Source organism: Elgaria multicarinata, chromosome 4 (genome assembly GCF_023053635.1).
Source record: "Elgaria multicarinata webbii isolate HBS135686 ecotype San Diego chromosome 4, rElgMul1.1.pri, whole genome shotgun sequence".
Taxonomy (NCBI): Eukaryota; Metazoa; Chordata; class Lepidosauria; order Squamata; family Anguidae; genus Elgaria; species Elgaria multicarinata.
Window position 1 is genome coordinate 85064539 of NC_086174.1, and position 26241 is coordinate 85090779.

At 40.3% G+C, this 26241-nt stretch overlaps 1 protein-coding gene across 1 annotated transcript in view; it reads right to left on the bottom strand.

Moving 5' to 3' along the window:
• Positions 1-5740: 5740 nt before the first annotated feature.
• TRMT11 (tRNA methyltransferase 11 homolog) overlaps positions 5741-26241 on the bottom strand; it is a 28712-nt gene continuing 8211 nt past the window's right edge. Inside the window, exons 6-13 of the mRNA XM_063125723.1 lie at positions 24608-24742; positions 22637-22793; positions 18551-18631; positions 17531-17695; positions 15320-15392; positions 14106-14237; positions 12360-12480; positions 5741-6347 (exon numbers count right to left, since the gene is read on the bottom strand). Of these exons, the coding sequence (XP_062981793.1) occupies positions 6216-6347; positions 12360-12480; positions 14106-14237; positions 15320-15392; positions 17531-17695; positions 18551-18631; positions 22637-22793; positions 24608-24742 (996 nt within the window). The 3' untranslated portion in view covers positions 5741-6215. The remainder of the gene's footprint in view (positions 6348-12359; positions 12481-14105; positions 14238-15319; positions 15393-17530; positions 17696-18550; positions 18632-22636; positions 22794-24607; positions 24743-26241) is intronic.

Genomic DNA, 26241 nt, shown 5'->3' on the forward strand with positions numbered 1-26241 from the left:
AGAGCTGTTGTGACTGGCGGAAGGGAGCAGTGCGTTCCTTATAGAAAGCCAAGGCCCTTCTGACATCTAATAAGTGTAGTGTCTTCACTAAGGTGGATGAAAGTGAAGGAAAAAACGTTGGCAAGACAATGTCTTGGTTAACATGAAAACTGGAGACAACTTTAGGAAAAAAATTGAACATCAGGACGAAGTACTACTTTATCGAGATGGAATACCAGGTAAGGTTCATCTATTCTTAATGCACATAGTTCGCTGGCACGTCTTGCAGACGTAATTGCTGCCAGGAAAACCACCCTCAAAGTCAGAAGACGCAGGTCAGTGGTTGCCAAAGGTTCAAATGGCCTACCAGAGAGTGCATGTAGAACCACTGATAGACTCCAAGACGGTGAAAATGTCCTCACTGGTGGGTTTAGGTTTAGTAGACCTTTTAAGAACCGCTTAACAGTAGGGTGAGAAAAAACACTAAACCCATCAATATGATCATGAAAAGCAGAAATAGCTGCTAAGTAAACTCTCAAAGAGGAAACTTTCAGACCCCTGTCAATCAAAACTAATAAAAAGGACAGGATCTGATGAACAGAACAGCTCGAGGGTAAGAACCCGCATTCAGAGGCAAACTGTATTGTTCTCTGTGTTGTTCTCTGCTGCAAACAGATCTATGTACGGTTGTCCCCAGAGGTGAAACAGTTCCCTGATGACCTGAGGGTGAACGCACGATTCGTGGACTATCAAGGACTGTCTGCTGAGGTTGTCGGCCAGTGTGTTGGATACACCCGCTATATGAACTGCAGTCAGGAACAGTCGACGTTGAATGCATCATTCCCATATGTGTATGGTGAGGTTGGCTAGGGATAAGGATTTTGTGCCTCCTTGTTTGTTGATGTAGAACACGACTGTCGTGTTGTCTGATGTCACTTGAATATGGTGGTTGTGTATCACGGTTTCGAATGCCCTGAGGGCTTTTTGGACTGCTAGCAGTTCGAGGTAGTTGATGTGCAACTTTTCTGTTGCTCAACAGAGTCCCTGAACCCTCAGGGAGTCGAGATGGGCTCCCAATCCAGTTGTTGAGGCATCTGTTGTAATCAACTTCGTTGGCATTGAAGGTTGGAACGATATGCCCTTCAGCAGGTTCTGATGGTTCTTCCACCATTTCAGGGATTTGGTTACTGTCGGTGGCAAGGCGAGAAAGGTGCGCCTGGCGTTCTGTAATGGGTTGAACACTCTGGTGAACCAGAGTTGCAAACGCCGCATCTTGAGCTTTGCAAAGGGTACGACCATGGTGGTTGATGCCATCAGTCCCAGGAGTCTTTGAACTGTATATGCGGTAGTACTCTTTTGTTGGGACAGGTCATGCGCTAGTTTTTCGATAGCTATCGCTCTTTCGATTGGCAAGGTCGCTTTGGTGGTGTACGAATCCAAGATTGCATCTATAAACTTTATGGTCTTGGTGGGAAGAAGGGTAGACTTTTCCATATTTATCAGGAGACCTAGGTCTCTCATTAGATCCCGAACATAAGTTATGTGACGTTGAAGGGTACATTTTGAGTCCACTACTAAAAGCCAATCGTCAATGTAAGGGTGAATTTGAATTCCTCGACTTCTCAAGTGGGCGCAAACTACCGCAATGCACTTTGTGAACACTCTGGGGGCTGTCGACAACCCGAAGGGTAGGACTCGAAATTGAAAGGGGCTCTGACCTATGGTGAAGTGTAGGTATTGCTGGCTGTCCTGGTGGATGGCTATATGAAAATAAGCGTCTTTTAGGTCGATAGACGCAAACCACAACTCTTCTGTGAGCAGTGGCAGGATCGTTGGAAGGGAGACCATATGAAATCTTTTTGGTGTTATAGAAGTATTTACGTTGCGTAGGTCTAATATAGGTCTGATACCTCCATCGGTTTTTGGGACAGTGAAGTATCAGGAATAAAATCCTTTCATTACTTGATGTTTTTGTACTGGTATTATTGCTCCTTTTTCTAGGAGTGAGCGGACCTCCTGCAGGAGGGGAGGCAATGGTGTAGTTGATCTCAGGACTCCCGAGGGTGGGGAGGAATTGAACTCCACTCTGTAGCTGTTTTCTATGATGGAAAGCACCCATTTGTCCATAGTGATCTGATTCCAAGCCTTCCTCGAGGTCGAGAGACGGTCGCTGAAAAGAGCGGTCGTGGTGTAGGTAGGGGAGTCAAAGGTGCCGATTTTGTATGTAGTCGGGCTTACGACACTGGAACCTCAGCTTCGAAGGCAGAAACTGTTTCTTCCCTTGGAATTGTTGTTTAGACGTTTGTCTTTCAGGCTGGTATCTTGTGGTAGTGAATCCAGGTTGCCTGTACCATCTTCTAGGCTTGAATTGTTGTTGTAGTTGTTGGGACAGCCCTATTTCCATTTTACGTGCTGTGATCCTAGCCTTTTGGACATTATCCATGGCCTCATCGGTTCTGGAATTAAATAGGCCTGTGCCATCAAATGGAAGGCTCTCAATACGAGTTCTGGCCTCTTGTGACAGACCCGCGGACCTGAGCTAGGCATGCCTTCTAAGGGCGACTGCTCCAACCATAGTCTTTGAGCCACAATCTGCTTGATGTTTAGCTGTGGCTATTTGTTGGCGTGCCATTCTAGTGGCTTCAGCATGGAATACTCTCGCCAACTCCCTTTGATCGTCTCCTAGGTTGTCACAGAGGGACATCATCTTGTCCCACAAAAATAACTGATATCTGGACATTGTAGCTTGGTAGTTTGATACCTTAAGGCTTAATGCAGCAATTGAGTAAAATCTTCGGCCCATTAAATCTAGGCGCCGACCTCCCTTATCGACCGGTGCTGTGTGCACTCTTTGAGAGCGGCCCTGTGCCGATTCCACAATGATAGAGTTCGGTTGAGGATGCATAAAGAGGAACTCTGCTTCTTTATCAAGGACTTTGTACATGTTGTTGAGTCGTTTTGACGATGGTTGCAATGCTGCTGGATCTTTCCAGGATTCTTTAACTGCTTTGGTCAGAATTGGTAGGAAAGATTTAGCAACTGGTGTTGCAACTTCAGTATATATGGCATTGAAGACAGGGTCGACTAATTTCTCTAAAGTTTGTCGGGTTTCCATGCCGAGTGCTTGAGCCATTCTCTGGATGAGATCTGAAAAGTGGGCTAGACCCTCGGGCTTCCACAATCGAGTCCGGTGACGGTATCGACTGGGTGGCCGAAATGCAGGATGCTGAGTCTGAGCAATAGTCGTCTGCTCCCTCAGAAGACGAAGCTATTTGGACGGTTTGAATGTCTCCGGTTTGTTGGGCAACCGGAATCAATGCTTCCTGACGTCGAGTTGGCGGACCTATTGATGTAGTCAGTAATGGAGTTGGTAGTGCCTCCATTATTTGTCCCGGAGCAGAAATAGTGGCCGATGGTGGTTCTCGACGTCGAGGCGGTGATCGAGTGTCTTGTCGATATCGATCATGGAGATCGTGCCAGTCCCCATAATAATAGGTCGGTCTTGGCAGGAGAGACCATTCTGAATGCCTTTCCCACTCGCTTATAGGAGATCGTGAATGGTGTTGTCTTGGATAGTAGTAGCGGTCATCCTCTCGATATCGACTATCGGACGAACGGACTGAGTCAGGTGAACGACGATATCCCACTCAGCATTCAAGACGTGTAGGTGATCTTCGATAATCGTGTCGACGTTGAACCTCAACAGGTAAGTTTCCGTGGGGGGACGATCTACTGGATCCCCTTGTAGGCTGTCCCTGTTCTGTGCCTCGCAGCGAGGCGTTATCTCTAATTTCACACTCCAATAGTGATGGCGTCGGCATCAGTACGACCCTCGATGTCGAAGAGGCTACGATGGTTGTAACCGGCTCCATTATTGATGGGGCAGTAGGAGCAAGTGTCGATTGTATGGTCGACATCGATGCTCTATTTTTATGGTGATCGTGCTTCTTAGCCGATTTACTCTTCTTCTTTTCTTTTACGATTTCTGAGGACCTTGGAGTCCGCGCTTTTTTGTTTAGCTTTTTTGCTACCGAAGCAATCAGGGATCGCTCTGGCGTTGCAGGGGTTTCCTGGTGGGGTCTGTCAGCCCGAGTTGTTGGTGGCTCGACAGGAGCTGGAGGCGCTACTGGCTCTTGTTGAGAAGCCATGGCAGGTCCACTGATGCAAGCGCTCTCTCCCACAGCTCTGCCCGCAATTTGTCCGCCCTATGCCGCCTTGTAAGTTTTGAAAAGGCCTGGCAATGGGGGCAGGAATCTACTTTGTGTCCTTCTCCAAGGCAGATGACACAAAAGTTGTGGCCGTTTGAGGGTGGTAGTTTTGTCCCACAGCGGGCACACTTTTTGAATGGGGTCTTGGGGCCCATGCGGTCCAGAATATAGTTATAGTCAGAGGAGAATGAGGTAAAGAGGAGTAAATTTTTTTAAAAAATTTTTTTAAAGGAAAGAAGTAGAGAAAGAAGAAACGACGAAAGATGAGGAGAAAGAACGAAGATAATAAGGTAAGTCTTAGCTATTTAGCGTTTTTTTAAGAGCAAGGTTCCCGACGAGGCTGTCACGATGACTGTCGAAGAACTGGGGATCTGGGCAGGAACCCTCCTGCACATGCACAGTGATGCACAGAGACCACGAAGAAGAACCTAGATAACGCTAGCCCCATTCTGCTCATTTAGTGAAACATGTTATTTGCATTTTAATTTATGACATCCAGATAGGTGTCTCAACCCAAATGGCATTTCCAATTCCAGTTGTATGGCAAAGCTTCACATAAATAGAAATGTAAGATGCTTGGTCAGAGAAGGGTGTGAACACTATAAACCCCCTTATTCCCCATGAACCTTGAGAGATGTTAAGATTGGTGACTCAGGCCCATCTTTAGCCTCCCATATAGTAAAGTGGCTGGCAAGCCAAGGCAGGGCCTTTTCAGTGGTGGCTCTCCATCTTTGGAATGCTGTCCCCTGGGATGTTCACCTGGCAGTAACCTCAATAGCCCTATGGTATCAAATAATTAAAAAAAAATCCCAGGCCTTTTAGACCTTCTGTTTTTAGGTTTGTTTTTAATCTGGTATGACATTGCTGGAGATTCCTTTTCATGTGGTTTTTGTACTCTTGACACTTTAATAGGTTGCTAGTTTGGTTTAGATCCAAGCACCCATGAATGGAGCCCCCTTTATGGGAGATTATTTTTGGAAATTCTATTTCCCCATGCAGCCCCAAAAATCTGCTTTGCAAGGTTGAGGAACCCTCCAGAACAGAATGGGAGGTGGTACATGGAAAAGGGAGGGGAATTGGCAAAAATCACTCTTCCCACCTTCCATGAGTGAGAGCTTCCTCTGGATCACACCCCATTCTATGACTGCAGAGACTCCTAATTCAACAGAGGACCAAACTACATTTACCTGTTAACAGTAATTCAGGGGAACCAGGTTGTATTTTCAGTGGAGATTAAGTGAGTGGGAGGGCGGGTGTGTACTTCTGTATTTCTAATATTTATATCCTGCCTTTCTAAAATGATAGAAATCCAGGCAGAAAGGGGGAGACAGATAAAAATACTATCAGTAAAATCATCCAAAAATAGCCATAAAAAATATCAGAAGCAGTGGCAATCAGATCTTGTTTGAAAACAGTAGATGATCCAAAATACCAATGAGTTTCAGATATGGAATTCAGGAGGTATAATAGCCTCTGGACCCTTGATCACAGGGATAATTTTGGCCCTGCAGATGCCAATAAGAAATGATAAACTACTGCTGCATACAACACAATTTTAAAAATTCACAACCATTCTTGCTGAATTTATTATATATCTATCAGTTACAAAAGAAGAAAACAAATGAAATCAATCTTCCTTATATTAAAAAATCATTATATTATGTCTATTTAAGACTTCCAGATGTTCACAGTTTAAGAAGCCAAACAATACTAGTATTTTTTGCTAGCGGTAATGGGCTAAAAACAATAATAGTGATAAAGGTTACAGTCAATTATCATTAGAACTTGAAGTACAAAAATAAATTAAATAAGAGTAAAAAAAAACCTTGTGCAATAATCTGGTATAAACAAAGTTAATGAAAAAGAACTGTTCTTAACTTATGTTGTGGCTTTTGCTTTGAGTTTAAAAAAATTAAAAACAGTATTTGTTCTCTGAAGCATCCACATAATGTTGAGGTCCAGATGTTTTAACAGCCAAATGCAAACCTTGTGCGTTCTTTGCTTTCGGACTTTTTTTTTTTTTAAGAATTATTTCTGGCTGTCTTTTTCTTCCTTGGCGATCCTCTTTGTCACTCCACTGAAATATTTCTCACGAAAGTAATTGTGACTTTTGTATGGTAAATACTGGCTGTCTAATATGTGAGAATCGCGGTCTTCATCCTATAGGATATTAAAATACACTGTTTAAACTTACACTATATACTGACACAAGAACATTTCCCCCAAGAGAATTAATGTAGAAGCTCTCAAATTGCTAAACAAAAGGAACTAGAAAAATGTGTTTATATAGCTTGATATTAAGCACTGCTGCACTGGCAAGCAAGTGTTTCGGATGGATCCTATGTCCTGCCAGTAATGTCCCACGTCGCCTGCCTGTGCCATAGTCAGATACAAGATCTAAGTTCTAAAGGCATAAGGATAATCCAGCCCTGTCCTGCCCGTTTTGTGAGACAGTTGATTCAGCCTTCCGAGATGGCAACAAGTAATAGTACCTTAGCTCTTAAAGAGCTCTTCTCAGTGTTCAAGTGCTTCACATATCTCATAATCTTCATAATCCTTACAATAATCTGTAAGGCAGGATAGTATTATAACCCTGTATTACAGATACAGGCTGGCAGAGTGCTTGATTAAAGTGACTTGTTGAGCTGATGGCATTAACAAAATTCAAAACCAGTCGTGACTCACAGCTCAGCTTTCAGCCATTATGCTGTATCAAAAGGTACTTTTAGTTTTGAGATTCTGGCCTGAGATTTAAATCTTATTCCATTCTCGTGATCTGTCTAGCTATGTGCTGTCTTCATAGGGCAGGTCTGGGTCTTTTATCCAAGACTATTCATCATGGGGATAGAAATGAAAAATTCAGTCTCATACCCTGTCCAGAGTAGGAGAGTTATTGCTTATACCAACCTTCCCCAATCTGGTGCCCTCTAGAGGTGTTGGAGTATGCATCCCACCATTCCCTAGCAGCATGGTTTGTGTACTCCCTCACTCCTCCAGTGTAGCCATGAGGAGACTGTAATCTTTCATTTCCGTTTTTACTAAACACAATCTAGCCCAAACCCAACAACTGTTGTTAGTCTTATCTATGATTTACTCAAACAAGCCAAATTAAAACTGTTTAAAAAGATGGCTTGTTTCAATAAACCATTGTTAGAATTAACCACCGTTTAGGGTTTTGACATAATGGACCTGTTCAGACACCACACTAAGCTATTGTTAGGCTGCTAACCCTTCTGCAGGAAATGGTTAGTGAGCATGTTTAAACCATGGTTATGTAGCCACCATGGTTAGGAATGGTCCACATGATATGCTAAAGCCATAATGCTTAGCTCAAAATGCTTAACCACTGTGGCTTAGCGTATCATCTGGACAGGATCAATACTAAACTGAGGTCAGTTAAAAATGAAGCAAAAGTTTCCGATGTCCTAGCAGCTTCTAAGTTGCAAGAAAAAACTAGCCAGCCCTATAGTTTTATGACCATGATCTAGTACAGTGAACGTAAAACCTACATGGGTTTTTAAGTTCAGGGGCTGTGGTTCAAAGGGAACATAATGAGAAAACCCTAATAGTGTTTGTGTCTCTGGATATCATCTTTATGCTTTGTTTTGCTATGGTGATCACTCTGGTGATGGAAGATGTCTTCCAGGGGAACAGGAAGGGTGTGTGATTTCCAATGGTTCCCACTTGGAGGGTCTCCAACCCTCTGGAGCAGATTTGGGGGGTATGGGGATACAGGGGGTGAGGGATTTACTGAGAATTTATCTGCTCCCCATTCCATTTCTGCATACCTTCCATCACTAGAATGACAACCAATGAATCCCACCCTAAATGCCTTGAAATAACTATTACGAATCTAGGTTTAAAACAAAACAAAGACAGTGACATTATAAAAGATACAGAATTTGCCAATAATTTGGATTTAATCTGTTACATTTACAAAACATTTTTTAAAAGATACTGATGGGTGAGACACAATCTATAAAAACAAAAAAATCAAAACCCAACCAATCAACCACAACAAAAACTCTACACAAATCCTAATGCTTCATCAGCTATCTGCACTTGCAATTTAAAATGGAGTTTTATACTGCAGGGTTTTTTATCATTTCTGTGTGTGTGGGACATATTCAAATAAGGTACTAAGAAAGGGCTTTTGTTCAGAAAAATACAAGTTCTCATTTAAACAATTTTAAATTAATCAAATGCACAGGTATGCCTGTGGACACTCCCCTACACACACATATACACATTTGCACACATACAAATCAGTAACAAATCAGTCATAATCCTTCTTTAATTATTCCTGAGCTCAAGCTGCAAAGACAAAGCTCGCTAAGGAAGCAACTAGGCAAAACACACATCTTCAGGCATTACATCCCACATGCTTATGAATCTGATTTCTGAAACGACTCATATGTTGAGAAGTTAGAGTCAGCAGAAGGGAGATTATGCGGGTAAACCCTTGAGAAAATGCAGGGTCTAAAGGAAACTCAGCCTGCCAGTCAAACATTCTCAAGAGAAGATTATTATGTGTGTTTGCTGCCCTAATAACAGGCTCTCGTGTGCTGAGCCGTGCTGAGATCCCAGAATTTGATCAATCAACACAGATACAATTTTCAAGAGCCGAACTATTTTTAAAAAATCAATTTTTTTACAGCTTGAGACTAAACCAGCTAGTAGCAATAATAATATATATATTTAAAAAACTGATAAACAGAATTACTTAGGATAGTATTCTCTGGGTACTGCACTAGGACAAGGTCACAGGCAGATATGCCAGTACTACAGTACGGATGGGTGTGCATCCATAAATATGGATAGTACTATAGTTGTAATATGAACAATATGTTAGGATGGTGATATTTGTTCCTTCAACTCCTTGTTAACTAAGTTCATTGTGATTTCTGGCTATGGGAAGGCAAGGAACATTGGTCTCTGCACAACGTACAGTCGATCTGCGACTTGGTATAGTGCATAAAAGAAACCCAAAACAAAAAGTAATTCCACCAACTCTATAGGCACCTAGTTTTAAATCTAAATACACTGTACTTCTGCCAAGATCAAAAGGATCTCTCTAAATTCACTGGAGCTTTTTGGAATTCTCCTTCCAATTCCAGTGTTCCGTGATGCAACAGAGGGAGCTCCAAGAGGTCGGGTTTTCTTTTAGGAGGGATAGAAATGCCCTGGAATGTGAGTTTTGTGATCATGTCTTTTGCGTCCCTGCTATGGTAGAGCACATATATAAGCAGTGATGTTTTCATGTATAAAACTGGATGGTTACGGCATGAAAATCTTGCACAAATATTTCTCTTTCCATTTCAAAGAAATCATTTAAAGCAAATGTTGTCACTCCTGCTCTAGAAATACACACAATCTGAGTGCGCACAAATGTCTAACGTGTGAATCTTCCATTCATTGCTATAGAGAAGCCCTACCTGAATGTACAAAGCAATGCAATCCCTCCACTGATATTAACGCCGTTTCTCTCTGAGCATTTTCTTGCCAGTGGTGAAGCCCAATGTAAATGTGATGCTAAGTCAGCCAAGAATTTACTGGTACAGCATCGCACTTGCCTGCTATTGCATTTAAAATTGGGCCCTCAAAGTTAACTAATGAAATGCTAGCTTGCCAGCAGAACAGCCACCTGGGCCACAGATTTCTGGCAAGTTAATACAGCACATGCAGGCAAGGCCAATTCAGTTTAAACAAGATGCTGGTGCATAGAATTAAGAATGGTTAATTTAATATTTTCAAACTTTCAGGCAGCTTTGGCATTTTTATGGTTATCTGAATGGATGCTGGTTTAGTTTTTGTATGTTTTGTCTTTTTATTATCTCTGATATTTAATCTATATTGTCTATATTGCCCTTACAACCTAAATCAATGCTGAAGGCATGGGATGGAAAGCTGCTCAGATAAGTGGCCAACATCATGCTTAAAGAGGCCTGTGTTAGCTGCATAACCATTCTTCAATGGCCCTGTTCAGACTGAAAAATGGGATTTATTTCATATTTGTATTATTTTCTCTTCCCAATACTGCACTTATCAAAGTAGTATTTCTTACTTTTCTTCCCATTCAGTATATAGAAAAATTCAATGAGGTTTGTCCAGTTCAAGTATTCCCTTAACCATTTTGTCATTAAGCAGCATGGTTTAGCGTGTTTTCTGAACGGGGCCAATATATCCATGCTTTGTTGGACCAATGTAAATTATGTTTTTTCTAACTAGTTGAACTGGACAAACCTCATTGAATTTTTCTATACTGAATGGGAAGAAAAGTAAGAAATACTACTTTGATAAGTGCAGTATTGGGAAGAAAAAATAATACGAATACGAATAAATCCCAATTTCAGTGTTCTGATATCAGCTAAAAAGAATTTATAATCATCATTTGAAAAGAAAACTACATAATGTTGAGTAATTAACTTGCAAGCTTATGTCATGTACATTTATGGCATTTAATAGCATATGATGGGGGACCTTATGTCCGCTGTCTTGAACAGGTCTGTTATTGAAATTGAACTGAAATTGGTTTTGGCTATTTAATTGTTTTGAATTTTGTATCTTAAAAATAATAATCAGACCACATTTTATTATGATGTTGTTTTATGATATTTATAATGTATTTTTTATGATTTGTTATGAATTGCCACAGCTATTGGGCAGTACAGAAATGAATGATGATGATGATGATGTCAGGAGCTTAGGTAAAGAAATTCAACCATAGTCAAATCATATACAGTAGTAGTGACAATATATGCAAACATGGGTGACTGTGCATGCACAGCGATGTTGAACAGCTAAAGACATTAGAAGGAAAGATCATAACAAGTTCAGAATGAATTTTTGAGTGTATCAGAATATAGCAAGGAAAATATTTTGATTATTTCTACAGGCTCCTGTGAAAGTATTTCAAATAAAAAACACACATAAAATCATTCTGCACATGTCTCAAGGATGAGGAGATGTGAATATTTTTTAAAAAAACACAGATCTCACCTCTGGAATGTGATTAAAAATGAACTTTGAAAATGCTCATAACAAATGGACATAGGAGCCCATTTTTACATTTACTTTTACCCCGTGTTTGCCTCAGACTGCAATCCTATATACATTCCTGGGAAGTCAGCCCCATTGAGAACACATGCATAGGAATGGGCTGTCAAAAAATAACAAAGGGATTTACTATTTCTACTGAACTGATTGAGGTGGCTAACTGATATTTCAGTTGGATATTTTTCCTAGTTACTGATGAACTTACATATTTTTTCACTTGTTTTAGAGGGATTTTGATTGTTACAAGTGGAAGTGTGCATCAGTGCAAGTGCGTACTTGCTAACGCAGTTTTGGGAAAGTACGAAAATTTCCAGGGAGTTGAATTCCTGATCACGTTCAGGGTTGCGAATGGGACATGTTCACGTGATTTGCAAACAGGAACAAAATTCTCGCACATCTGTAGTATACACCTTACTATCTGCACTTTAACACATAAGAACATACTAGAGACCCTTGTTGCCATTTTCTTTGTTTGCCTTTGATCAGAAATACACTGACGTATATTTCCTTGTATTATACCTCTAGACTTGAGCCAGGCTTTCTTTTCCTTTAAACTGGACTCATTGTCTGAAAGATTCACATGATGAGAGGCATAGTTTGAACAGCTAAGAAGCAGATTGTATTTGGTAGCAGAGAGCCAAGTAACACACATGCAAATGGTTTCTACAAATCATAGTGTCAATGTATAAAATTACAGAAAACTAGAAATCAGAAATGCACTGTCTATAAAAGAAATGGAAAAATTAACAATTCCTCAGCTGCAACTGTGCAGCACCTCAAAACCAAAATATTAAAACTGGAATAAACAAAAAGCACTCCCCCACTGCATTAAATGTATTGCAAAAAATGAAAAAGAAAAACATACCATAGAGACGAAAAAAATGAAAATGAAAAATTCCCTTCAATTACTGCTGTCCAGGTCCATCAGCACAAATACTTTGGCTTCCTTGTTTTGACATTTAGGACCGTTTTACAAACCTTCTAAAACCAAGATATAAAAATGCTTTGCAACACCTAGTTTGTTATGATAAATGCCCGACGTTTGTATTGTAGAAAAAAACCCAGTACAAATCTGACAACCACTACTTTGTACCAAAAGCCCATCGAAACAATTACCTCAAATTCTTTCACCTTTTCCATGGTTATCAGGTGTCTTGACGTGTGGCTGGAAAGCGTCTGTTCACAGTTGCTAATAAGTTTCAGACATGGGTGCTGGGGTATAATCTCTTCTGTATATCTGGAAGAAATAAACAGTCAAAGGGCTATAAGAGCTTATGAACTGTAATATGTGAATCTGAAACAGAACAGCCAGAGGGGCTGATTCAAACTGAGTTAGACTATACACTTCCACATGGTTCATAGCCTTATTAAATTTCCAGAAACAATGTGTGCTAATTGCTTTCAGAATCTATAGCCACATGTGTAACACAGAGGGAGAACAAAACAAAAGACATGATGCAGGTGAAAGTTTGGCTGTAAATGGGAAGAGAATGTTTCATGTGGGTTCCTTTTGCACTTTATCACCCAAGTCATTTAAAGTGATTATGAAAAGCTGTCTGCCAAAATGCATTCAAATAAGAACTTTCCTTTAATGCAACTCTTAGCTGTTTTACATCCCTAAATCCAACAAATATACTACTGCCATCATGAGCTCGTTGGAGGAAGGGCAGGACACAAATGAGATAAATAAATACATGCTTCCCAGGCTGTAAATACTTTAATAAACCCTATCAAAATTATTTCATTTTCAGTTAAATCAAGCAGCATCCACATTCCTTACTGGTCTCATCTATTCCAGAGCTGGAAGTACAGTAAGATACAATACAAATAGAGAAGATACCTTTTGTCAACCTTCTTAACCAAGCCTATTTTGTCAGCACAATTAGTTAAGGGCAGTCCCATTCTGATTGCTTCCCAAATATTATTTATTTACAACATTTGTAAACACCCATCATATCTATACAGATTCCAGAGCAAAGAACATAAAAAGTACAATACAAAAGCAAAAAGATTAAAACTTATTAAAACTATTGAAACAGAATACTAATAAGACCATGGCTGGTCATTTAAGGAATGCTTCCTGGATCAGAACTGTTTTCAGAAGCACCAGAAGCAACACAACGTTGGTGCCTGCTTGACCTTCAACGGCAGGGAATTTCATAAGAAGGGGGCCAGGCTCTTCTCCTGGTGGATTCCAATGGACCCCATAGGTCCATACCAACTAATGATCTCTGCAACCAGACAAGTTGGTAAGGGAAAAGGCGCTCCCTCAAATATCTTGGTCCAAAGTTGTTTAGGGCTTTTTGTTCACTAGTACTAGAACCTTAAACCTGGCGTGGTAGCAAATAGGCAGCCAGTGCAGTTCCTTCAACAAAGGATTTGCATGCTGAAGATACGTATCATGTTTATATCATAAGCACAAATGAGGCTGATATCAGTTGAACAGAAGGCAGGCTGTAGCTTTGGGGGACAAGAAATAACTCAGTGGTGGAGCACATGCTTTTCATGCAGAAGGTTCATCCGTGGCATCTCCAGGTAGGGTTCGGAAAGAATCCTGATTGAAATCTTGGAGAGCCATTGCCAATTAGTGTCAAGAACGCTGGGCTAGGTGGACAAACAGTCTGATGCAATGTAAGGCAGCTTCCTAACTTACCTGCATACAGCTATACTTAAGACTGTAACCTTGGCATTCCAATAGATTTTTAACCGTTTCAGAATGTTCTCCCTACAACATGTGCTAAAACCTGAGCTTACTGTGGCAAGCCTAAGTTTCTCCTAGCCATTCCATCCTTAACGGTTGTAGTTATCATATAACAGAATAGTCCACATCTAAAACGTTCATATTTTTAAATAAATACATACTCTGGTTTGTATACAGGAAGCCAGTAGACCAATCTTCCTCCAATCACGAGGTATTCAGCAGCAAATTTTAACAGGTCAAAAAGGATGTCACTCAGATGATAATTTGACGAAACGGAGATGTGATTTTCGGTGCTGGGTAGCATTTTTTAAAAAATAATTATTTGTTAGCAGGTACATTATAATTTATATTTTTAAAAACAAAGCAGGCCTTGATTACTAATCAATAAAGCGCTTTTGAACCCTCTGTCGCTGGAATGGTGGAGTCGTGCTTAAGGGCTGTTTGGATCTCGTCCTTGGGTGAAAAGAACATTGATCTAACATTATGATTACACAATAAGGTAAGAAATGAACAGCCAGTGTCCTTCCCATATTCAACAGAAATGAATATCCAGTATTCTTGCCAAGTCTCTCTCTCACTTTAAGATTAAAAATGCACAAGTCATGCTTCATTTGTACAGTCGCTTACCATTTAAAAAATGAGGGAGAAATATGAATAAAACATTTCAGATATAATTTGAATTTCAAAAAGTTTAATGCTAGCCACAGAGGAACCAAAACTGCACCAGAAATTCAAAAGCTAATGGCTAAGAAAATAGGTTACTATAGGTAAAAGCAGAGAAAGGATAAAAAAAAAACCTAATATAGTTTAAAGTAAGCTATATAACTTGATTTTGTGTATGATGGGGCAAGATGGTAATGGGAGACAGTGCATTTTTAGAACTGGGCTTCCTAATAAAAAGGGAAATAGTAACTTAGCCTGTGTGGGGAATGGCAAAACAAGGTTTTGTGCAGGTTTAAATTGAAAACAATTTACAGGTCTTCCTGTAAATATTTTAAAGAACTCACAACCACACGGATTCAGACGATAACCTCCCACTAACATTACTGACTGGCCTTCTCCACCAGTTCCTATCCAGTGTCATGTGATTACATCAAGACACATACTGGGTGACTAACATCTGTCGCTAACATCTCTGCCCCACTATGTTCCATATGGGAGTGATGTAGTAGCTGAATTCCTAATCCAAGACGCTATCCAAAAAGCATGAGACCCACACTGAAAAGTGGGTGCTACATACAAGCAATGTAATTAAAACAGCTCTTTCAGATTTGTCATGGGCTAGGCAGAAATTTAGAATGCTCAGCAAGTGTTTCTAAAGCCAAAGCTAGCTTTCTATTCAAACATCCCCTTTCTCAACGCAAGGTTTACCTACCCTCTTTCTGTCATTTTAGCCATTTCTTTCTGTGAGCCAGTTCTTCTGGTGGCTTCTCGTATGCCATATGGAGCTGCACAGAACAAATATTTAAGACACTTACAACATGTTCAGAAACTTCAGCTGGTGCAGAACATAGCCACGAGTTTTCTGTCCGGAACCTCCAGAGCTTTCTGGAGGCTGTAATTCCATTGTTATGCCAACTACACTGACTCCAGATCCATTTGGGCCCAATTCAAGTTATTATCACTGTTAAAGCCCTATACACCTAAGGACTGGATATTTAAAGGGGCCACCCTCTTCCTGCATGAATCTGGCTTGACTGATGAAGTGGACTCTAGTCCACAAAAGTCTATGCCATAATAGATTTGTTAGTCTTTAATATGCCACATGCTCTTTCTGTTGTTTTGGCTGATGGTGACATGAGGAAGGGCTTTCTCCATAGCAGTGCCCAGGAGATCTGCTTGGGTTCTACAAAGTCTGCCTGAAGACTTAAACAAAGTATTATTTCAGCAGGCTACGGCCTGATTGATTTTTAAAATTTCTCTATCCCCCCACCCCCTCTTGGTTTCTTTAAATGCTTTCATCAAGCATCTAAAGATATTGCTTTTAAACTTACATTTGATCCAATGATAAAAGTTAGTGTTCTAACTTTAGATCATAGATCATACTTTGATCTATGATCTAGGTATGATCTATCTAACAATGATCTATCTAATGATCTATCTAACAACAGATCATACTTTCTATTGTAAAACTAATCTTCCCTTTCCCCCCTTCTTCTAAACAAATAGCATGATGTTTTCTTTCTTTTCCTTCCTTCCTTGCCAATGCATTAATTATTTGTGTTAGGAAAGAAATGCCTTCTGTCCATGTATCCAGAAAATAAAAAATGGTAGGAACGGTACATTCTTCTTTAGCAATAAATGGAACATAATCCTGATATTATAATAGCATAATCCTGATATTCATGCACAGTGTAAAAGTCACTGCCTTGAAAGATACTTAGGCTTTCCTAAAGCACCTTGAGGAATTATTTTCAAAGTCACTAGCGAGAGAGGGGTGTTTAATTTATATTGAAATGGGCATTAGTTAATTTCTATGTCTGCTTTTGAAAAACCTTCTTCTGCCTCCCAAATGCTGCTATGTCCATTACCATAAATACTGCATCTTAAAGGTTATGGACTCAAAGGAAAGACCTTAAAGATTGGGAACTATTGTTTTGTATAAAACAGCATATTGCTTCATAAACAACTTCAACAATTAATACAGAGTGAGTAAAAGTTCAATATGGACAGAAGCAGAAGTCAACTTGGACACAAAGTTATACTTTATGTCCAGGGGATCAGCAGTAGTAAATGGCATACACCCTTCCTTCCCTGACCATTAAGCCATTTTTTGTTTTCCTAGGTATCCTATTTATGGATAGGAGAGAGAATATTTAAAATCTTTAACAAATTGCTGGTAACTTAATGTATAAACTAAAAACAACAATGTTCAGTTTGGAAACAGTCCACTAAGTAACAGAAGGATCACTCTTACTTTCTGAATGGATCAGGAGTAGCTGATGTAGGTAAGAGTCATCCCAGAAACAAATACAAAAGAAGAAGTTTCCCCAAAAAGGGAAACAGAAGACAATAAGATATGAACTCCAAAGAAGGCACATACTCAAGATACATTTAAAAGAAGACAAACACAAATAAATAATGTAGCAGCCCATACAACTCATTAAGAATTTACATTCAATGGATAGTAGGAAGTGGTCAAAATGTAGACCACCATATTCTATAATGCACTTATTATGCTTGCCAGCTTCTATATGGAAGAGATGCCAGATGTCAACATAACATCTACAGTTATCTTAGACAGGATCACCTTTATGTCCATTATGATGGGAGGTGCAATTAGAGAAAATTGCAATCTGCTTACTCTCAGAAAAAGATCTTATGCTGCCAGCAGTCCCAAATTACTAGGAGACTTGCAAGACTTCATTTTACATAAAATAAAATAAAAACTCATGACAGATGGAACTGAGGGGCAACTGGCTCACTAGCTCCTTGCAAATAGTCAGCACATATTTTAGTCTGGATGTCCTCGTTATAATGCTCACTTTGGACGTAGGCTATATGACAAACTTGTAAATGGTTCCATTATCATCTTTACAGACTGCATTTATGAATCATACATATTTTAGGCTATGCATCATCTTACGGTCTGTGAGTATTGCATCAAACTGCACCCCCTTCCTCCATATGAGTTTTGATGCATCAGAAACGAATATATCAAGGTAGCACTTTTCTAAACCATACTGGCGAAGGTTGGCTCTGATATTTTCATCAGGTCCTCTCCACTTTTGGTTCTTCCTGCTAGCTTTGCCTAAAAATGAAGAAAATCAACTCAATTTCATGCCAGATTGCATTAGAGTAATCACTGATGGTATTACTTTCTTACTGTAATTCATTCAAGAAACTTAAAACAATTCTGGACTTGGGGCAAGAAAACAGAAAAGAAATGCAACTTTTTCTATTTCACTTGGATATCTTTAAACCCTTACAGCCACAGTTCTTAGGATAGCTTTGCACATTTAAACAAACAGCAATAGAAGTACAACTAACACTTCCTTTTTGGGTAACATGCAAAACTGGAATTCATCCATCCTTCCTTCCATATTTGTGTCGTCACACAACATACCAGCAGAAGATGTAAGAGCTCCTCTTAATATAAGGCAAAAGGACCATGCAAAAAGGAAATTCCACTATGTGCAAGGCATTATGAGCATGAGTTGGGCACACCTAATTTTCTTTGGATTGTGTATATTGCAAATGTAAAAAGCTAAAAACAAGCAAACAACTGAGTACATTCTTCAAAACTGATGAAAAGGGCTAGCCTTTGACCATTATCAATAATTTCATGTTGAGTGCATATGTGAATAGCCTCCTACACTCTAATATGAGTCAAGAGTAAACCACAAGGTTCTCTCACTTGAAGTATCTGGAGTACCTGCATTTTCCTTTCTGCAGTAAACCTGCCTGTTTATCATAACTAACTATACTAAGATTACAGAGGTGGGTTTTTGTGTGGCTGATGAATAAATGGCCCTGCTCTGACAAAGCTTGAGCAAGAAAACCTTTGATTCTTTTGTCAGATTAGGTAGACGCTTTGCAATACACTAAATTGCTACCATATGCTACTTAATTACACTCTCACTGCTATGTAATGAAAAGAACATACCCAGTCCATGTACTGTGTTATAATCTATATCTGTCCCGCATACATATGCTCCGAAGTGGGCTGAGGCTATAAGAAGTCCACCTGCAAGACAAAGAAAGGAGGCAAATGTGTAGTTGATGATACAACTATTTGGGAATACAACAGCAAAATGCATAGGACTATGTCACATTGTTGAAATACAGCAGACATTTGGATATAAAAACAAAAACAAACACCAGCTGTGTGCCAGACTTGCTAAAAACAACAACAATCCTAAAAACCACAAGCAACTGCCTATTTCTATTTCTAGCTAGCAATTAATTTTGTCCTTAAAATGTTAAGATGCACAAACTTTTTTCTCTCTTCACCATCTTCCCTTTTCATGAAGATAATTTTGAGACAAAAGCATCTAGTTGAAAGTTAAAAGAGAGGTACTTTCATACTAGGATCTCAACCTTAGCATTAGGGATCTGCCAAAGAAGACTGATGAAGCAAGAGATCATTAGCACTGAAATAGTTTAGGATCTGTCTGCAGTACAGGCCTGTAGCCTTCAATTTCAAAAGGCAATCTCTGAAAAAGCTAAAAAGTTCCAGACAGTGGTGTATTCTAAAAGGAACAATCCAATGCAGATGTAGTGGACAACATTCAGCAACAAACAGAGTTTTATGAGTTTCGTATTGTTACAAATAATGCAACAGGAGGTTCTCGAAAGTTTTCTGCAAAGTAATGCTCCAGCCACAGCTGAGCACTTTTAACTTATTGATTTCAACAAGAGAGGGTGCATGTCCTTAAATTTATCCCACTGAAAACAACAGGATGTGAAAGTTGTTAACTTTAGTTAGATTTGAACCAGGAGTATGTTATTATCTATTCCATTTTTTAAATTTAAAAGGTGTCTGTTTAAGAGATTTTCATCCCCCCCCTTTAACCAAACTTACAAATTTCTGCATAAACAAATGGTGACTCCAAGGCCAAAAGATAATTTTAGCATTGTAACACAGACAAAGCTATTGTCATTGTCATCCAAGAGTTAAAAATGGGTTGTCTGCATTAACAACTGTTGAATTCATATGCTTTGCGAGTACTGTGCTATATCACTAATACTAAGGAAAACAGCAAGAACAACTTGGGTCTCAGATAACTGAAAGAGCACCTACCCAGCCCAGGTGCTAAGATCAGCATGAGAGGCCCTATTATCAATACTGCACCCCTCAGAGGTGGCGGCACATGAAATGACTTTCTCTGTGGTGGCCCCAAAGCTGTGCAATTCCCTCCCCTCTGACATGCATCTGGCACCTTCATTTATGCATTTTGTCACCAACTGAAGAATCAGCTTTGATAGTGGCTGAAGGATTTTATTTATTTATTTATTACATTTTCATACCACCCAATAGCTGAAGCTCTCTGGGCAGTTCACAAAAATTAAAACCATGAAAAGCATAATAAAACAACCAACAGTCTAAAAACACAAATACAAAATACAATATAAAAAGCACAACCAGGATATGAAATTGTGTTATTTTCCTCCTGTGGTAAAGCTGTGTACCAAATTAATTTGTGTCCTGGATTAAGCTTTTGATTGTAGTTTTAAGATTTATATTGTTTTATTTTATATCTATCTATATATGGAGCCTGCCCTGTGACCATAAGATGAATGGCAGGCTATAAATTTAAACAAATTATTTTTTTCTAACACAAATCTTATATTTAACAACAGCTCAACATAAAACTCTTGGGCAGGAGTGGAGAACACAAGGCCCTCCAGATGCTGCTGGACTACAATTCACATCCTAACTGGCCATTGTGGTGGGTTTGATGGGAGTTGGAACCTGTGGAGGGGTCCAGGTTCCTCATCCCTGCCCTAGCTGACCTAGAGAAGCTCCATTCACAACCTTTCTTTCCTTGAACTTTTGATCTCTTCTGACAAAAAACTTTCCCTGTTCATCGAAGTACAAATTCTTTCAAATTCTCTTTATGTCAAACTTAATATTTGCTATCTATCTTATTTTGAAACAGATTTTATTTCACATAAAAAGTATTTCATAAAGCACTTCTTCTACACGACCCATATAAATGTGATAAAAGCGCCCCCTACTGATACATCAGAAAGTTTATTGAAAGAAAATAATATGCTTTCTATCAACCTACCAATAATGTGTTGAAAAGAGCCTATCTCCTACTTTGAACATACAAATCTGGGAGCAAGATTACAATTTTTTAAAAAAGAAAAATTACATATGTGCTTTTTGTTTTTCAAAACATCCTTCAAACTGCCTTAAGTCCAAGTAGTTCAAACTAAAGAAAGATATGAAAACCTGCATAATTCCTAAAATCAGTGAACCACTCGGGAAAACCACTCTTTTAGTCCGATTCTGTAACCAACTGTGGATCAACCTAATAGTTGTTCCATCTAGCCCACTTTTAGCTAATTTGCTCATCAGAATGTCATGGGGCAGTTTGCCAAAAGTTTTTCTGATGTCAAGATATATTATTGTGGGTTATCATGTTGTGTGAACTCTGTAACCCTGTTCAGACGACATGCTAAGCCACACTGGTTAAGCATTTTGAGATAAACATTATGGCTTAGCATGTCATGTGAACCACAGTTTAAACACGCTTACTAACCATTTGTTGCAAGAGGCTTAGTGTGTTGTCTGAACAAGCCCAGTGCGTTTTCTGCAATGTGGGTTATTGTGTTGTCTGAATACAGCATTTTTTCTGCACGGTTGGTTATGGTGTTGTCTGAATGCAGCGCATTTTATACAAGTTTCTCATTAACCATGCAGTGTGGCCTGTTAACCACCCTGAACAACTCAACATCAAGCCATGGGTTCTCAAGGTGTCTTGTTCAAGAAAAATAAACCACACTGTATGGCTAACAACCCACCCAGCAGAAAACGTGCTGTGTTCACAATAACCCACTCTGCAAAAAAAAAAGGGGAAAAAAAGTGCTGCACGCAGACAACATGATAACCCATGGTGAGTTATTGTGTTGTGTTAACCCAGCCTTTGTCACACAAGTCCTGCCTGCACATTCATCATATACCTTGGTTGAATAGATAGAGGGCAGGGCAACAGAGATTGCCATATAGTTACAGAGGCAATTAAATACAGAGTGCTAGTCTGGAAACCTCTGGTCCTCTAGAGAAAACTGTAAAAGCCATTCCCTCTCTTCTCGCTGACCCCTAATGCCCCACTGCTTAGATTCTATAGAGGCTACAGTACTAATTCTTGAGTACGCAAATGAGGATGCCAAAGGTTCTATTGCTCCTTCAACACCAAAGATTGCTCACATGAACTGCCATGGAAATTGAATGGCAACAAGGACTGTATTGAAGGTTCCTTGGTAGTTGCATGGGGCCAAGCAGTAAAATAAGGTAGACAACTAAATTGGTGTGGCAGGCCAAATGATGTCAGGCAGCACGGCCAGACCCTCTGATACTACTGGACTTCCGGGAACCTGCTTTGCTGTCCACTGGCTTCTCCCACCCTATGGAGGAATCCATGAAGGCTCCGTTGGCCAGATGGAGAATCTCTAGTCTGGATAAGGCATCGGGCTGGAGGTCCTCCACCCATGCAGTAAAATGTATATTTGTGGTAGAACCACTGATTTTATTGAAAAGCTATGAGCCTAGGGAAAGGGGAATACATCAGATTTGGGTAACTGGGAGCTCCGTATTTGGATAAGTTATGCTTTGTTCTTTACAAATGGAATCTTAACAAAAGCAACTGCTTCTAACTTGCTAGAAGTCTTTTTACAGTCTGGTCTACATTATCAGTAAAGACAGAATCTAGGGAGATAAGAAGAGCCATAAGAAGAGTTATGCTGGATCAGAACATGGGTCTATCTAGTCCAGCACTCTGTTCACACAGTGGCCAACCACTTGCCCACGGGAAACCCACAAGCAGGACACAGGTGCAACAGCACCTTCCCCCCCATGTCCCCCAGCAATTGGTGTATATAGGCTTACTGCCTCTGATACTGGAGGTAGCCCATAGCCATCAGGATGAGCTGGATAGCTGAAGAGATACAAGTTTGATGACATAACATTAAACATAAACAGACAGTATGCCAAAACATTTTCAATCCCTGCCCCCCTAAATACCTGTTCCAACAAACGGATCAAACACAACATCATTTGGTTTTACTCTCCCATGGTTTGCCATGATAAAAGCCAAGCAGGCATCCATGCTTGTGTTCCCAATAAAATGTCTCCTTTTTACACTGTATGACTCAATAAGCTCCCTTTGTCCACTGGCAATCTATGGAATACCGGGGGGGGGGGGGGGGGCGGCAAGAGGAGAGAGAAGGGCAACAGAAATGACTTACTTTGATTACTAAGCATTGTTTAAAACAACAACAACCAACAATAGCAACAACTGAGGTTATTGGAATTTTGCCCTAAAACATAATCTTTCAGGTCCTAATATTGAGTACATAAAATGAGCAACACTCTAATATGCTGTCTAGACCAGTGGTCTTCAACTGGTCCAGACTGAGACCCACCTCAGCCTCCCAACATGCAACATGAGACCCATTTTCTCAATTTCACAATTGCCCAACATGGTGGCAACAGGTTTGCTGCGACCCATCAGGACTGATTGCAACCCACCAGTTGAAGACCACTGGTATCCAACTTTTTCGGATCTGTGGACAGATTTGGGAATTTGAGAAACTGCTGTGGGCACCACCACAAAATGAATCCCACAAAGGATGTGGCTAGTCACAGAATCACAGCTGTGGGACCCTGGCTGGTCGAAAGAGGTGGCAGGAGACAAATAGTGAGGCTAGAGGCCAGGAGGGAGAGACAACAGCAACACATAGAGGTAGAGGGGAGAGAAAGAGCAAGGCTGAGTGGCATAAAGAGCAAAGTATAGCAACAGAGAGAAAGAAAGAGCAAGGCGAAAGATGGGAATGGAGAAAAACAGCAAGATAAATGGATGAGTGGGAGAGAAAGAGCAAGGCTAGGGGCTCGAGAGAGAAAGAAGGTTAGGGATGGGGAAGGGAGAAAAATAGAAAGGAAAGAGGTTGAGGGGAGAGAAATAGCGAGGCTAGAGTCTGACAGTGAATAGAGAGCAAAGGGAAAAAGTCTGTGTGGGTGGAACAAGATTGGGCAGGTCCACGAAGCAACTCTGTCCTTCTCTTCCTGCTCACTGAACAGCTGATCAGTGACAGGTTCAGGAACAAGAAAGAGAACCTAGTGCCATAAAGTTTTTCAATATATTACTATTATTATTATTGTTGTTGTTGTTAATATTAATAAATTTCTAAAGGCAGCAGGGATTGGAATGCTTTGTGGGTGACACTGGAGGCCCGTAGACCAAAATAATTTACTATTTTAATTTTACAACAATCCCTGAGTTCAACCAAGATGTTTACAATTTGAAAAGCATACTTTGTAATACTTTGGCATTCTCGCTAACAGTTTAAGTATAACTGATTTGTATTAAATGGTCCTGAGTAGGCAGTCTTGCTCAAGAACCTAAGAAGTTCCTTGCTGAATCAGACCAAGGCCACATGGCTGCAAGAATCCAGCATCCAGGAGATGCTCCACAATTGATTTGTAGTCTGCTTCCTGCCCATGCTTGCTATAATGGGCTTGAATTTTATTTGAAAGGCTGGCCCTGACATTAGGCAGAGTAAAGCAGTTGCCTCAGGTGGCAGCAAGGTGTTGGCCTTGCCACAGGGCCTGCTTTGCACACCCTCCATCAGCTTGCCATCTTCAGGGGCAGTGGAGGATGGTGTCCCAGAATCATTGGTGTTGGAGACAGATTCATCTGCCAGGCCAGTACATGGGGTGGGGGTGGGGGTGTCTTGCTCTTTGCAGCAAAATGACTTGGGCCAGCCCTGTTCGTTTGGTAGCATTGTGTCAAAAGTATCACAGAAGCACCACATGTAAGTATATTCTCTGCCTTATGCCCAACGCTGTTTACAGTGATCAATAAAATAGAAAAATATATGACGAAATTCTATCCTACTTCCCACTTACTCTGAACTTTCAAATCTTTCTCACACTGTAACTATTTTTTCTTGGTATTTTAAAAGCTGGCTATTTAATTGGTAATCATTTACTCACCCATCTTCCAAAATATAAAGCAATAGGCTGTTCTGGAATATTGTTTGGATCCATCCCATAATCTTCTAAAAACCAAAATAAGTGATCCGGTTTCTTTAAATTCACCTTTCCTTCAAATGGTAAAAAATCTAGAGACTGTATTAACGGAGGAGAGGAACAAACATACGAATAAAAACAGTTATGTTACACTCTGTCATAATACCAACAATTATGGTATTGTTGAGTTGTTTTTGTTGCTTTCTTTTTGTAATAACAGAAGTACTGCAAGTCATAACAATATCAATAATTGAAGCATAAAATGGCTACCACCTACTAAGCCAGAAGAATTACCGGAGAAGTATTAATAGATTAAAATTGTATACAATTATATTGTTCATATAATGCCTAAACAACAAGCTAGCCAAGGTGGCATACATATAGAACTAAAATAATGGCAGGACAAAGCCAACTACTTAGTTAAATAAATCTCTCTGTGTGTGTGAACAAACAGCTTAACTAAGGAGCAAAAAGTGAAGACTTTTGCTAAGTTTTCCTGCAGAGGCTCTTCCATAAGCATCGTTACTAATCACGCTCTACTCTATAACCTACTCCATGTACTTATTCTGGAAGATGAGACACAGCACAAATACTGCCTCCCTAGATGACATGTAGGGATGAAAAGGTTTGTGTGGAGAAGGCCCTTCCTCAGATACTCCTTCCCTATGCCAGGAGTGGGGAACCTCAGGCCCAGGGCTCCAATCTGGCCCTCCAGCCCCACCCACCAGAGGGTCACTTCCTTTCTTCTGGGGCCACCCCCCTTTTCCCAACCACCAATTGTTTGGGGATTTCCCAGCTTTTGTGCAGTTCCCCTGTCCCCTCCGCCCCATTCTAAAAGGCTGAATGCTTCTCCTAAGACTTAGTTACTGGCAGTAAGAGATTTAACCTACAACACACAGGTATTTTTTTTTATTTTTGGCTTGACCACTTTTGCCTTCGGATTCCATTCCTTTTACCTTCCCACCACTGGAATGCGGCCCCTGAGAGCTTATCCAAAACTGAATTTGCCCCCTGGGTTGACATAATTTCCCCTGCCCTAAGCAATGTAAGTGTTTGGAAATGAATCACCAGTTCCTTCAATTGGACCTGGAAGCCAAGGACCCAGTTCGCATGATCACAGTATGGTTAACAAGCCACAGTGGCTTCTTAACCCTGCTGCATGGCCCAGTCACATGCCAGCCAGATATCTTTATTTACCCTCGCTGGTGCAGCTTGCCGTGTCATCTGAACCAGGCGACATGGCTTGTTTGAGAGGGCATCAACCCTCAAATAACCCATGGGCTGATGTTTGATTATTTGAGAGTTGCTGCCCCTCCCAAACAAGCCATGCCACCTGGGTTTGGATGACATCACAAGCCACATCGAGCGGAATCCAACTGGCATAGGTAGCAGGTGCCATGGTGGCTTATTTCCCATGTGAATTGACCCAACATGAAGTGAGTGATCCAGAATGGAATCTCTCCACTCAGCTCATGATTATAGCTAGGCCAACAAGCGCAATCCACACTGTCACATATTCAGAGGATATTCAAAGACAGCCCCACTAAGTGCACACTGCAATAATCTTGAGGATACCAAGGCATGGATGATTGTGGTTA